General features: G+C 37.4%; 1 protein-coding gene across 1 annotated transcript in view; it reads left to right on the plus strand.

Moving 5' to 3' along the window:
* The window catches only part of LOC113105886 (fibroblast growth factor 11-like), a 50,173-nt gene that overhangs the window by 25,039 nt on the left and 8,803 nt on the right, over nt 1-16,331 (plus strand). The window contains exons 2-3 of the mRNA XM_026267257.1: nt 4,832-4,942; nt 10,526-10,629. Coding sequence (XP_026123042.1) covers nt 4,832-4,942; nt 10,526-10,629 — 215 coding nt within the window. The remainder of the gene's footprint in view (nt 1-4,831; nt 4,943-10,525; nt 10,630-16,331) is intronic.

The following is a 16,331-nucleotide window of genomic DNA, read 5'->3' on the forward strand; positions in this document are numbered from 1 at the left end:
AAGATAAAAGTCTCACGGGTTTGGAACGACATGAGGGTAAGTTATTAATGACCTAATTCAGATTTTTGGGTGAACTATTCCTTTAAGGAGTTTCTGGATTTCAGCTGGCAAAACTATTAAGCTTCTAAGAGCAAATACATTCTACACAGGAGTTTTCTGAATTTGTAAATTTTTAAGATTGTTCTTATGACTGAATCTGTTCATGTCTGTTGTTTTAAAATGCTCTTAATATGAAACTTTTATGTATAAATGAAATGTATTCAAGTTTTTGGAAAACTGAAAGTACAATCTGCAAGAATATTAAAATGTTATTTCAAGTATTACAAATTAACTATTAAACCAATAAAGAACTTAAACAGTCTTTTGTTTCTTTTTATAGTTTTTACTACTGAGACATGAGACCTGTTGAAATACAATAATTTGTAAAGTTTTACAATACATAATAAAAGAGAACCAATTACAGTAAATTTCACAGTGTAAAGTAATATTTTATTGTATTAAAATATATAAAGGAGAAAAAAACATAATTGTGTTTTACAGTAAAAAATATATTACTGCAAATACATTTACAGCAAGTTAAATGGTACTGTAAATATGAATACAGTATTTTTACTGTAAGTTTAATTTACAGTAAGTTACTGGCAAACTGCTGCCAGTAAGTTACTGTAATTTCTACAGGAAATTTTTACAGTGTGTTCTTCTCACTTTGTTCTCTGGTAGCAGCTGTTCTTCTCCTCCATCTCTTCCCCTGCATTCTCTCGTCCCGCCTCAGACATGTCCCAGCTCATTTAGACACATATCATTAGGCTTTACAGAGGAAAAAAAGGCCCATTAGTCTAACTCTAATTAATCCCAGTCTGCACATTCCTGTATGTTTTTGACCTCTAGGTCTGTATGTTTTTCTTGACACCCCCCTGCATTGACATCCATTGATGAAAGACTGAACAATGAGTGGATGGATGGAGGTAGATATGGATGATTGATAGATATAGTTGTATTTAAATGGATGGAGAGAATCTTACAATGTCCTAATGATAGATGGATGGATGCATTTTTGATGATTTGAACGGATGAAAAGAAGGGTGGATGGACGGACAGATAGATAGTTCTGAGTTTGAGTCAGTTCTTCGGTGAGAAATGTAAGATTTGTTCCCAGGGCAAGTGATTGATTGTCCTAAATATTGTCATTCCAGCCTTGGCTAGCTTGGCTCCGCCCCCCTTCATTACTCACAGTCACATTAGGCCGCAGGGAGCGTCCACTCTAATTTTATGCACTTTAGCCCAATACGTCCTCTGAATATGAAGCATGCACTTGTACACTTCCTCTCCTGTTAGCTCGGCACAGACAATATTGCGCTTGACACATATGCTTTTGTAATTTTATGCAAAACAAGTAGTCTGCAGGATTTAATATGAAGAGACAGTTTTAGAGGAATCAGAATTATGTTTATAAGATGAACTGATACTCTTTAATAGGATTCTTACATGGTTATTTTGCCTCTAGTGTTGAAATGTGGAATAACTACTGTAAAGTTTGGGGGTGTGTAAGATTTAAAAAGGTTTTCTTGTGTTCACCGCGTCTAAAATGTAATTTATTCCTGTGGTTAATATTAATAATATTATTAATATGCCTGTGAATAATATGCTAAATATTCTAATATGCTCATTTGGTGCTCAAGTACTAAGTTTTAGTATTTTTGTGGAAACAGTTTTCTGAAAAACATCAATTTCTTAGATGAATAAAAAGTAAAAGTTTATACTGTTTTTACTTTTATAAAAATGTAACAGCCGTTATTGTAACGTTGTTCAATTTGATACATTTTTACTGATTATGAGTATTCATTTCTTTAAATTGTATTTACTGAAACTGTAAAGTACTGATGAAATGGCATTTCTTAAAGCCAGAACAAAAACAAGCTTTTTATTATCTAAGAGTCAGAGAAAGTAAAATAAAAAAGGTTGTTTTTTGGCACCATAGGTGGATTTCACCCATGATATGACCCCTTGAATGTGGATAACAAATGCAGTCTTACTTCTGTTTGTATCTCTCTTCGTCTCTTTCCTTTCTTGCTCCGAATGAAATATGGCCGTGCAGGAGCCAGACTTTTGTCAGGATCTGTTCTGTGCCTGAAAGCTTTATCGATGTTTTGCGTGAAGTATGAGAGTCTTCCTCTTTTATTTAGCGTGTGAATGTCTTCCAGTAAAATAACTGTGTCATAACTTCTGCCCACTCTCTTGTTCTCCCTCTGTAGCACTCGTTCACTTTTCTCTCTCCCCCTCGGGAAGGCGACGACTCCGTCTCCAGCTGATTGGTTGATGTATGGTGTTATTCAGAGAGATGCAAACCCACATAACTCACCATGACGGGGCTTATAGGATAGATAGTGAGGCATAGAGAGGGAAAGGAGATCTCTAACCAGGTGACCAATGTGTTCTTGGCAGACGGGCATCCGTGTGTGCACGCACTCGAACGCACATCAATATCACCCATCAGGAGTGCCCTTCACACCCTCTGTCCCCGGAGAGGGGTTTTATGGTTATGCAGTGCAGACTGAAGACAGAGAGGAAAGCAGCTCTGTGTGTGGCTTTCAAAGCGTGTCACAGCAGTGCTACTAAAGAGGCTGACAAAGACTGATCTGTGGGGAATTTCCTACCCAACCTGAATCAACCGAGTCAGAGGAGATGAAGGAAATGTGCCTTATCACGGCAGAATACGTGGATTTAATCGCGAGCTGCCGCCTCTTTGCTTTATGTGGAGCCTTTAATGCGAAGGCGCACACATATTTCTTTCCCGGTGATTTGTCTGTGGACTGTGGCGGTGGCAGCCAGACACTGTGCCATGTAGCTGAATGTTAAAACTGTAGTTTGGCCCCTCAGGGCCTCACCTTCAGAACTGATCAATGGACACGAGCAAATAGAGGCCTGCAGAGAGAAAGAGCAAACTAGTTCTGCAGCGTTTTACATACAGGGAGTGCTGAGAGGAAATGGGAGAGGCGCACAAAGTGAGCGTTTGGGGAAAAACGAGTGACAAAGGGAAAAAGAGATCACTAAAAGATTTAACGCTGAAAAGTTTGGGGTGGGTAAGATTTTTCTCACGCTCACCAAGGCTGCGTTTATTTGTTCAAACATACAGTAATATGGTGAAATATTATTACAATTTATAACTTACTTGTGATGGCAAAGCTGAATGTTTTTTTTTTTTTTTTTTAGTAAATATTTTTCCTATATAAATGTAAGGAACTATTATTATTATTATTATTATTATTATTATTAAAATACGCTGTTATTTTTGTCGTAAGTTTTGTAGAAGGTAGTTCGATAACACCATTTGCTCACATTTGACATGCCTTTGCTTTTACTTTATTTACTTCATATTTTCCGACACAGTGCACTTTAAAGTTAATATTATTAATAATATAAAAAATTTGATTTTTATAAATGATACAATGCAATACAAATGATTGCACAGATAATATTTAAACTGAACAGAGATGAAGAAATCACTGAATTAAATGATGAACTGCCTTTAACTGTCATTTTGCATTATTGACACACTGTTTTCCAAATGAATGTTGTTCAGTTGCTTTGACGCAATGTATTTTGTTTAAAGCGTTATATAAATAAAGGTGACTTGACTATTAGACATTAAGCAACTGAATTGCTGTTGGTTTCCTACATAGTTAAGCATGTGATTTTAATATAGATGCTTTAACACAGTGACATCTCACAATATTACTGTGCTTTAACCAGTGTCCCACTTTTTACATACATCTCCGTTAGATTGCTTGGCACATCCCAGTGTTTACAGTTCATTTGCATATCTATCTCCTCTCTTCTCCTTTAAAACCTGAAGATATTTTATTTGGTCTTTTTAATTTTTAGTTACCTTTTTAAAGCAGAGCAGAGAGCCGTTTCTCAGAAGATAGCCCTTACAAATTTACTATGGAAGTACAAGGCACCATGGGACTTTGATATGTAGCATACCATGGTACTGAATGATTATTACCATATTGTAATATAATATTTAAAGGGACAGTTCACACACAAACACACACAAACACACACACACACACAGAGAGAGACAAATAATTTACTCACTCGTGTGGTTGCAAATTTGTATGACTTTTCTTCTTCTACAGAACACAAAATAAGTTACTTTGATTTCCGTTGACTTTGATTTGTAAGGTCAAAAAATATAATGGAAGTCAATGGGAATCTAAACGGTTTTCCTTCAAAATATCATCTTCTGTATATTGTGTTCCACAGAAGAAGAGGTTTAAAACAACACGAGGGCGAGTAAACAGCGACAGAATTGATTTTGGGGTGGACTATCACTTTAAGGTACTTCTTTGTCAGTTGGATACAGTTTTATGCAATGCATTTGAACATCTCCTCTGTTTTACATCTCTTTCTAGAATGCGTTTAGATAATGTTAAAGCAGTTCACTGAACACTTTTGTGCAGTCTGTGTTTTGTTGGTGCTGTAATCTCTGAGAAGAAATGGAGTTAAAAGCCCTGAATGTTTTGTCCCTGTTATTAGACAATTGTTAAGTACAGAAACACTGTCTTATTTTCCTAATGTGCTTCGTAAACATGGGTGCTTGTATTTGAGTTTGTTATGGCTGACACAATAAAAGTCTTTTTCGGTAAGCTGTAGAATTAAACTGGTTTGTGCTTGACTGTGTGTGTGTGTGTGTGTGTGTGTGATAATTCAGTCATCCTGGTATAACCTTCACTGTTAATGCACCAGCATGTATTCTTGATGCACTGAGATTTCCTTTTCTAGCATAGGCACAACATGTCTAATGAAATGTTATCTCTTTCTTTCTCAGAGCCTCAGCTGAAAGGTATCGTCACACGTCTGTATTGCCGGCATGGCTTCTACCTGCAAATGTTACCCGACGGCACCTTGGACGGCACAAAGGACGAAAACAGCTCCTTCTGTAAGTGTGTGCTCAGAGATATGTGTGTGTGTGCATCTGTGCGTGCAATCAAATCGTCACAGCAGTATAAACCAGCATCAGCCAGATATGTGCAATGTCAGGAGATCTATCTATCCATCCATTTTTACAACTCTCAAAGGCATTTTTAAGCAAGTATTTAACACTGTCTCTGCAAAAAAAAATTTATTCTACCTTACCTTCAATTTTGAAACCAAGGTCTGAATTCAAAATCATTTGGAGTCTAGAAACACCACAGAAAACACACATCTTGGGAAAACCGGAGCACAGATAAAGATATGTGAGATGACTCAGCTCTTTTTCCTCATAAGATAACGTATGAAATGAGAGGCATCAGCGAAAGGTCTCAGTTTGCTCTTTGTTTAATTGCATTGCTGCAGAAGAGAATAATACATCGATGATATATCTCATCTGCTGCTTTTCATTTCATAATGTAGCTAATGTTCTGGTCCTAATGTACAGTATGGACTCTCCTAAAATATGTAACACTCTCCTAATAAATTACATGTTCCCCTCTGGGCCTGCCAAGCAGATGCCCTATAATGTCTTTTTAATACAGGAACATAATAAACCAAACAAAACAGTCAAATCCCACAAGGTTTTCCACTTTTTACTGCAGACGTCTTGAAATCCTTCCAGAGGCGAAATTGTTATGTCAGTCGATAAAAGGATTAAAAGGTAAGTGTTTCTATCCATAAATCTTGCATAAATGTCATTTAACACTGGCTTGTCAGTTCATTCTGTGCAGGCGAGGTGTGTGTCAGATATTGTGTGAGTGTGTGTGTGTTCGCTGTAGTGGGTTTGACAGAAGGAGACCGTCTGAGAACAGCTGTGTGGTTTGTGTTGGAGACAAAAAGTTAAATAACTTTTTTACACAGCTACTTAAAGGTGAAAGAAAGAGAAAGCAAGCTGCAGAGCTGAATGATTGCTGTCTAGACTTTATGGTTGTTATATATGGATTGTGCACTGAGGTGAGAGGAAGGGGAAATTGCTATGTTAACTGACGTACAGTTTGCTTTGCTTCCTGAGTTTAGGACTGAACCCGTCCTGGGGAAAGGCTGTGTGTGGGTCAGGAGTTGTCAACATTTAGACATAGCCAATGCTAGATCTTATTTAGAGAGGCTACATCCCTGCTATTTAACCTCTAAAGGGATTTTCTGTCAACATCTACTATCATTTACTATCTTCACGTCTTTACCTGTATAACTTTATTCTATGGAACATAAAAGAAGGTGTGTGACACATTTCTCAAAACCTAGGTCACTTTTTTATGTTTGTGTTATGGAATAATGACTTGATTTGAGACTTTGAAGTAAACCTTTTGGATGTGAAACTTCAAGCCAAGCAGAGGTTTGAATTAGTTACTTAAATATGAAGAAATGTGGCTTAGTGATTGTTTAAGGTTTTATATTCCATTTAGCATTTGACCCCATTGATTTTCATTGTATGATCAGAAAAACACCAAAACATTTTTCAGAATATCTTCTTTCATATTCAGAAGGTCATAGAGGTTTAGAACAACATGAATAAACAATCACAACATTTCTTCAAAACATATCAGTGCCATCTTGGTTATCGGTTGTTATTAAAGTGTTTTTATTTTTTATTGAACATGCATGAATAAAGGTTCCAGCAGTGGATTTTAGCAGCAACGCCATAGAAGAAATTTTTTTTATGAACAGTTTTTTCTTAGTGTGAAGAGCATTTTAATGATCTACATTGTAAAAAAAAAGAAAATAAATTTATAACAAATTGGTAAATGACTGGGAGCTACAGCTGCCAGACAAAAACTTAATTTAAATAAAGTGCAAAAATAATAAATTAAAAAAATGCAAAAATAATAAAACAGATTTTTCCTTGTTTTAATTATGATATTTTACTTTAATCTAACAGTTTTCGTAGCTGCCAGTCATTTACCTTTTTTTTTTTTTTTTACAGTGTAAAGAATATTTTGTGCACTTGAAAGGTTCCATGTTAAAGCTTCTTATTCTGAAAAGTGAACATTTAATAGCGCATGCTCATTCCTCTGTTTTGCAGTGGGTGTTCACATTTACTGTGTAACAGGATCAAGAATAAATAGAGAATTGACAGACCTCTGCTACACACATCCGTCCATCCCTCTCTCTCTCTCTCTCTCTCTCTCTCTCTGTCTGTCTCTTTGACTGAGGTCAGATGTTAGAGGTGTGCCCTCTCATTAGCAGTGAGGGGGTCTTGGTGAAGCTGCTCTTTATGCACCACACTGCGGCGTATGCTAATTAGTCCCAAAAAACTGCCAAATCAGCACGGAGAGAGCATCAATAATTAACATGCTCTGATTCATATCTGGAGCCCCTCTGTTATAATGATATACAACTCCATCATTAAACGGACAAACAACTTGATATATCCCGATAGTCTCCATTGGGAAACGTCCACGGTTGGTTAGCATGTAAATCGACGAGACAGTCATCAGAACCAGGCCTGAGCTGACTGAAAGACATTGTAAAAACTCAATTTGCATGCATAAGCTCAATGCAAACATGCTCAGTAATTGTGAACAATGTTAGTAATCTCTTCAGAACGGGGGTTCATGTTCATGTTCTCCAACTCACCTGCTTTAAGATACAGAACAACATTTTTTTTTTTTATTATTCAAGCAAGCTTTGTAGTTCTACACAGATTAGCACCAGGTCCCCAGATGGCACAGTGCTTGTCGGCAGTTCTCAACAAAGCCAAAAGAACAGCTGCTATAGCAGTGATAGGTGTTCAATCACAGAGTTTGTGCCCCTCGGAGGGACGGGAATACAGCCTGAAGGACTGGCACTCATTTTCATCTTCACTTGAAACACAAGTTGATTATGTAATGTCTTAATGAGCAATACAGGAGAGGAATGATGAGACGCTTGCTGTTCTGTGTGTGTGTGTGTGTGTGTGTGTGTGCGCTCTCCTCACCTTCAGCCAATGAACATCTTGAGCTGATCATGCATTTCACCCTTGCTCAAGTACTTACACTTGAAAAGAAGAGAGAGAGAGAGAGTCAGGTGGAGTTGGTTTCTTTGCAACTGAATTTGATTTCTTATTACAGCTTTTTTTCCCTACTTTTTGCATCACCTTCTCCAGGCCTCGGAGGCCACTAGACACTGCAAAGGTGTGGGAGGAATAACAGCATGTAAATATAGGAGTGATTCCTCTTCGTTCTTGTTCTTTGTGTGGGTGGAATGCGATGAAAAACTGTACATCTACATGTGCAACTTTATGATGATCTACGACAGACCAAGGCAGAGCCAGTGGAGTGCCAGGACAACTGCAGTGTGTCTATGGCCAGAGGGAGATAAAACAGAGCGATTCTAAAAGAGCAAGATTCTGGCATCTTTTTTTTGGCACACAGAAAAGGTTAACCAAAGAGAACAAGAAAGCAGTGAGACAGAAAAGATGGTGTGAGGTCAGTGTCTAGACAGAAAAAAAAACACAAGTTGAACAAAGGCAAAAGAAAAACTATTAGTTTTATCCAAAATGTCCAGCATCTGGTCATAGACGTTTTTCAGAAGCATCAACTAGAGATAAAACATACAGCAGATATCATTTCCTCAGCACAGCCCCCTCAAGAGCACTCAGACGCTCAGAAAGTTTCACTAATGTCATACTAACATTTAATGACTTCCCTTCCACCCGCCCAGGAGGGAGGAGGGAGAAACTCTGAAGGTCTTTAACAGACAGCGAGATGTCAGAGCTGTTGACAGTGTACTAACACAGTGTGCTGCTGAGGCATACTGAAAAAAAGAAAGAAAAGATTCTTCATAATAGAGAGAGAGAGAGAGAGAGAGAGAGAGGATGAACGACAGGCCAGTTTTATGCCCTGACCCTTCTACCATAATGCCAAGCACAGATGGACTTGGACAGAGGCAGACCTAAGGTTGCCATCCATTTCTTTGTGTCTCCAGAAGTCACCTAAAGATTGACAGTCAGTATTTGTAGCGATGCTTCAGGGTGACAAGACACAACATGTAAACACACTGACGCTCATACACACTGAGCCAAGTGCGTAACTTGAGGTTGAAAGTTTTATTTGTATTATTTATTTTTTTCTACCAGCAACTTATTTCATTTATGGTGACGAGAAAATGTTGTTTAATGGCTTGAGGTGTTTAATTATCATTGGCATTAATTGAAACTGAGAGCACAGTTAAAAGCTTGTTAGTTCAGCTATCACTAGCAGATTTGATGCTATCCCATCTGATCAAAAACAGTTTTACTACTTATATTATGCATATATCTTGTAACTTTTAATCTGAATCATAATTTCATGCCAGCATTGCTAGCAGACAAGACAGTAAAATATTTATTTTATTTCATTTCATTTTATTTCAATGTAAGTTGTTTTTATTTCATTTCAGTTTATTTTATTTTAGTGGAAGTTGTTTTTATTTCATTTCATTTCATTTTATTTTAATGGAAGTTGCTTTTATTTAATTTAATTTAATTTAATTTTATTTTAATGGAAGTTGTTTTATTTTATTTTATTTTATTTTATTTTATTTTATTTTATTTTATTTTATTTTATTTTATTTTATTTTAATGGAAGTTGTTTTTATTTTATTTTATTTTATTTTAAAGGAAGTTGTTTTTATTTTATTTTATTTTATTTTAATGGAAGTTGTTTTAATTTAATTTAATTTAATTTTAATGGAAGTTGTTTTTATTTTATTTTATTTTATTTTATTGCTTTACATTAATTTGCTAAATGTCATAACTATTACACTGTCTTGTCTGCTTTGCTCCAAGACAGTGGAATAATATATCTATTTGATTTGATTTGATTATGATGCAAGTCATTTTTATTATATTGTATTTTATTTCATTTGATTTTATTGCTTTTGATATTTTGCTAAATATTATAAATATTACACTGTCTTGTCTGAGTTGCTTCAAGACAGTGGAATAATATATTTATTTTATTTTATTTTAAGGCTGTAAGGTTTGGGGTTCAGATGAGGTCTGCATTGTCATGCTCGCGGGGTTGTCACAACACTAGGAGGGTGCTGCTCAAATCTGCATCGCTCCTGTGGAGACGCTTTGCCACGAGGCATTTGTCAATACTGCTAAAGTCAACATGTCGCTCAAGACGTTTCTCCCCAACGGTCCCATCGGTCAACACTCCACACCAAAACAGACACACTCTCATCTTCAGCTCAAAAGGCTCATGAATGCGCACACGCACCCGTCCCAGAATGCACACGCCTCCAGCTAACATCCCAGTTTTGGAAACAGTGGAAATCCTGTTGGCTACGGCTGGCAGAGTGATGGAAGAACAAAGAGCGTGGTGTAAGGAGATTTCTCTGTTTCTCTTTAACATGCCTCGCCGATTCTGAAAGCCCATTTAACTGGGGTCTGTAATTCCAGGAGATTTCTGCTGAAACTGTCAGTTTTGGGGGGGTGTTTCACCTTAGGTGCACTGGAGAGAAATTATCACCCTTCACAGCACGTTGAAAAAGAAGTATAGAGAATTGTTCGTCATTTATTTGATATCGAGCTAAATTTCAGAGCGTCCACACTGATGTTTAAAATCTCTCTCTCTCTCAATTGCAGTGCTGTTCAACTTGATTCCTGTGGGTCTGAGGATAGTGGCCATCCAGAGCACTAAGACGGGACTCTACATAGGCATGAACAGCGAGGGCTACCTCTACACATCAGTAAGTCTACAGCACACATCATACGCATCAATAGGTTACAAATCTTTAAAGACCTGTCCTAACACATCTTATCATGTTAAAAATGTCATCGAGATGTGGTAGAGGCCAAATGTCTGAGTCCAGCAGTGAAAAAGCTTTTATTCGGCAGTTTTCTAAACCAAATACTGTTGAATTGAAAATTGTTTTAATGACCGCAGAATCAAATGTTTTTCAAACTTACAGTACATGCTACTGTACCAGTCAAAAGTTTGGAATATATTTTTGTTGTGTTTTTGTTTTGTTTCCATTATGCTCACCAGTGCTGCATTTATTTGACCAAAATTCAATGCAAAAAAAAAAAAAAAAAAAAGTATAGTATATACATACTTGTATATATATACTAGATAATAGTATAATATTATTACAAAATTGTATTTAAAAATATTTTAACATAGCTTTTTTTCCTGTGATGGCATAGTTTCAGTTTTCAGTGTCACACAATAAATCCATAAAATATACTTATATTAAAATACCAAATTTGTATTTGTAGTAATAGTTCACAATATTACTGTTTTTACTGTTTTTTAATCAAATAAATGCAGCCTTGGTGAGTATTAGATTTATTTTTCAAAAACAAAAAAATTCCAAATTTGATCGGTAGTGTGTATAATGTTTTTTTTTTATCTTATGCTATTTAATTAATGATTTGAAAATAGCCTTATTAAAATTGTAAATATTTCTAATTCATTTTATTTTTTAATGTTCTTGTGTATAAACGTTTTTAACATCACTGCAGATTTTAAATCCCAGATTTGAATGTTGTCCCAGACGTTGGGTCTCCTGTGTATTATGTGCTTAAGCAAGCCACACACATTGCAGCATGATCTTTCATTATGTATCAGGTGCTGCTAATGAAGTGAACCGTTGTGTGCGTGTGTCCTCAGACAGTGAGTGTGAGTACTGTTGGCCTCAGTTCTCTGTGACACACTCCATTAGTCTGGCCTATTTCTCTCTACTCGTGTGAGTAAGACATGCTTCTGCTAAGAGATGCATTGCTTTGCATCTCTTCTCTCTATTGTCTGATCCACTCTCTCTCCATTGGAGAAGAAAAGAGCATTCTTTTCATCTTTGAAATTCATAAGAGTCTCTAAAATAAGACGATGAGACTAAGAGAGGTGTAAAGACCTACATGATGTACTGTGCCCCCATTAAGTGCACTTAAAATGTATGAATTATCACATGGCATGGATATCAGAATTTCAAAAAGATTCGCATCTAAAGATTAGATTCTTAGCTATGCATCTTCTAAACTATATTTATCAGTTATTACAAAAATTACAATTGTCCCTAAGTTTTGAACTCAATAAGCAACTCATCCCCTCTCACTCAAAGGAGCACGAATGCACTTTCTATCTCTCTTCTTTCTCTTCTCTAGTAAGGAGAGCATCTGTAGAGAATGTGTTCTCCTCATGGGAAGAAAGTCGACCCATTTTGCACAGAGGGAAATGACCATACCTGAAAAAAAGAGAGAAAATCCCTATCCTAGAAAACCTTGTGCAGAGCGACCTCTTTTCGTTCTTTTCTCTCTTCTCTGCCGTAGTCTGAAGCGTTGAAAGCGCTCTACCGGTGTCCTAACTTTCATTCCTAACTTTCATCTTTTTTTAGCATGATATTTTAAACCAAAGAGACTAGTGTGAAGCCCGTGAAGCATGCCACAAGAACTGGAGACAGCTTGCTCCTGAGCTTTAAAATATTCTGAAACAATAGAACCAAAACACATATTGTTGACTGTTGAAATGTTATGTGAGGAATGACTCATTGCCTGCTGTGTACTGTGCCATGAGAAGAATACACAAAGCTGAACAAGTTATTTTCCCTGGATTGAATCAAGGTGCATCTGGAATTGCATACTGTCTGAGCAAGCATTTAATGTGGAACAAACTTCCTAACCATTAAAAAGTACTTGCATGCTCTATATACAATATGTACATCCACCATGTTGAGTTTGTCATGTGACCTTTCACAACTCCTCTCCTGTGGCCTCATGGGAGTCCATCTCATGCACACTGCAGAATCAAGGTTATCTGTGTACTTTTTGCCTATTTTATGAAGACTACCAATGCATTTAGAGTGTGGGAAAACACCCCCTTAAAGAGTGTGTAATGTGTTCTCTGAAACAAACGTTAAATGTGTTCAGAAAAGTTATCACATACTGTTAGTCATGTTATTAGGATTTTAACAAAAATGTAATTTGTTCCAATGCTCGGTTGGCGTTTCCCCCCACTCTACCCTAGTGTTTTTAACAGTATTTAAACACAGGGTTAGTCTTAATAATCACTTCAAGAATTCAGGTTTGGTGGCAAATCTCCACCATTTTAACTTTAAGACACTCACCCCTTGTGAAAACTAACCAGGGTTTTATTATAGTACATTTTGGTTGAGCGAACGCTTTGAAAGTGAGTCCTGATGGCTTTGATATGTACTGTATATGGTTTGACCGGTCTCTCAGATTCTTCCAGTTATTGGTTAATGAATGTGTTACAGTAGGTGGAGTCTTGTAGACGCTTAAGTGAGTGAGTGTTACCTTATTTTCCACAAAAATGGAAGTGTTTGTGTTGCATAACGGGATTCGTTCACGCTCTGCCACAAATGCACCTCTGTGTGTATGTGTTGTAGGATCTGATGTCCCTGAACACATGGCCTCTCTCTGTCACACACACCTGCCCTGAACTCTGAGCCTATCAATAATTCATGTTTTCCAGTGGCTGACGCACTCGGACACGGCCCTCCACGGGGACTACATCACACACACACACACACACACCGACAGCCTCTTCTCTCTCTCTCTCTCTCTCTCTCTCTCTCTCTCTCTTCTTCATGCTCGCTCAGCTTCTTCTATCTCAGTCATGCTGTATTCTTGCAGGTCTCTCAGTCTCCTCTTAACATCTTTAGTTACTGTCACACAATTATCTTGTTGCCAAGGTGATTTTACGATTGTTACTATGCAGAGTGTTCTGAGTGTTGTGTTCTACTGTTGCTATGTGGTTGTTAAACTAGAGGTTCCTATCTATTTTGATTCTCCCATTGTCCACAACACAATGCGAAGGCCCTATAACTTTTCAAGCTGTTCATAATCTACTGGGTTTTATTCTCAATTTCTGCCTGATAAAATATTTTAGAGCTGGAACTAGAAATCTATATCCATAATGAAAGTGGCCATTGGATTTTAAGATGTAATTTACAATGAATTCATTTTAAAATGAGACCAGATTTTTCGAGCCAATATATATATATACAGTAGTATAGTGTTTCCCACAGATATTAACTACTGTTGTGAATGCTTACTGTACGTTCCCTTCTGTCTTGAATCAACCTTCATCGTCTGGAGATCTTATTAAAAGCCTACATTTTATTATCTTCATGTTCACGCTCTTGATGTAAATGTTACAGTATGTTCACTCTTACCGTTTTTTGCAATTGGTTCACTATGTTCACTTTCCAACCTCTGATAAAGCCTCAAAAGGAAATTTCTAACCTTACATGTTTAAAAGTGTTGAAACACTAATTAATGTGCCCCTCCGAGGTCTTTCCCATGATCCTCTGCTGTCTCGTGTGGTGAAGCATGATGATATACTGTAGTAATCTGGCCGTCATCTTCCTCATCTGACAGAATGATGAGGAATATGAAGAAGCTGAACGGTTCATGAGAGATAGGGATGGAGAAGTACGTGCAGGCCAGCAGGGTTTCTATCCTCCATAGTAAGAAATATAGTGAGAGATGGATTGACAAGAGAAGCACAGCCCATGGGATTGCGCTCATCATTCAATTCCATTCTCATTTCATTTTAGCATTTATCACTGTCATTTGTTTCTCTTTTTCTGCCTTTGTCTCATATCTGTCCTGTCATTGTCCTGTGATTCCCTGTTTACCTTTCTCTCATTGTTCATTCCTGTCTGAAGTTAGATCCGGTGAGAGTTGTATGTAAAGGTTAAGGTGTTTGGAAAACTCGGTGTCATTGCTGTGTGCTGTGTTACCTGTAGGGGACCACTGGAAATTGCTTTCCGGTAAAAATAGTGCTTGGTCTCTATAACCTGACCCATTTTTTAAACTCAACACTCCTCAACACTCAAGCCCTCCTGGGCCAGGAACACAAAAAGAGAGGGAGAGAGAAGGTGGGAATAAACCAGCGTGCACACACACACACACACACACATATACAGATGCATATTTGCACTGATAGAGCTGACCTGACAGAATTGGGGCAGATTTGGTTGAACTGACCGGATTTTTCATGACAAAGTTTTAAAAGGTACTTGGTTTAAGCTATTTAATACAGCTATTTAATGACATACTGTATCACACATTCGAAGCATACATTATCTTATTAGTTTCCCTTCCATTTCTCTTTCTCTTTCCTATTTTCCTTTTGGCTTTTTTCACATTTTGTTTCCAGTCGTTCAATCAGGACGGGTCACTTTAGGTCACATGAAAAGCCCAGTCAAAGGATGGAGAGAGATGTAGACAAATGCTATTCACCCTCATGACCTACCAAACCTTCAGAACACAGATTCAGATATTTTTGATGAAATCTGAGAGCTCTCTGACCCTCCAGAGACAGCAAGGATATTACCACAATCAACGCACAGAAACGTAGCAAGAACATCATCAAAAATATATTAAAGGTCCCGTTTTTCGTGCTTTTTTGAAGCTTTCATTGTGTTTACAGTGTGCATTTGTACGCTGTTTTCACTCTCATAAAAACGGGCTGATGACTTCCTTGTTCTATAAAGTCCCTCCTTCAGAAATACGGAACGAGTTCTGATTGGGCCAGCGGTTCCTGTGTTGTGATTCGACAGCAGCTGAGCGCGCGCGGCCCTCCTGGAAACACGATTGAACTAGTTTTGGAGTAGTTTTGAGAAGCAAGTGTGCAGGAGCATGTGCTGGAGATGTACTTATAATCACAGGAGCATTTTTACTGACGAGATGTGCATTCGTTTTTTTGCACAGCCCTAACATCTAGTTAACAAAGCTAAACAGCGTTGCCCTTTGTGTAATAAGTTACAGACACTGTTAAACGCACCAACTTAAATAATAAAATACACTTACCGGTTGTGGTCCATAAACAACGCCTTCTCCAGACAAAGAGGGAACTTCTCCATCTTTCAAGAATAATCTTTGTGCGAATCCGGCATTAAACTGACTGAGATTGAGGAAGCTGTCCTCAGCAAAATCTGCTGCACATAGTTTTACATGTGGATTATAATTTTCGGGAACAGAGTTAAACATAAATTGTAACCATTAATCTCCACGTACAGCATCCCTGGGAAGGACAAAGAAAGATGATTGGACTCAGAGATGAAAATAACAGCGTTTCAACGACATGGCGACACACACAAATGCAGCTCTGCTTCTTCTCCGTCGGAGCGCAACAAGGCCACGCCCCCTGTTTGTGTATTCATGTGGGCGGAGGTTAGTCAAAAAACTGTTTTAGTGACGTTATTACTGCAGGAACTATAGGGCTGTAGTCCAAACGGGTGGTTTTTTTGTAGGCGAATTCTGTTAATTAAAATATCTCGCTTGGCATTGAACTTTGAGCTTTAGCATTTTACAGATATTATTTATACTCTAACATCAACATTAGACACTAACTAAAGTTCAAAACATGGAATCACGAAGAAGGGGACCTTTAATTTGTGTTCTGAAGATAAACGTAGGGTGTCAT

The sequence above is a fragment of the Carassius auratus genome, chromosome 7 (assembly GCF_003368295.1).
Source record: "Carassius auratus strain Wakin chromosome 7, ASM336829v1, whole genome shotgun sequence".
NCBI classification, from domain to species: Eukaryota; Metazoa; Chordata; class Actinopteri; order Cypriniformes; family Cyprinidae; genus Carassius; species Carassius auratus.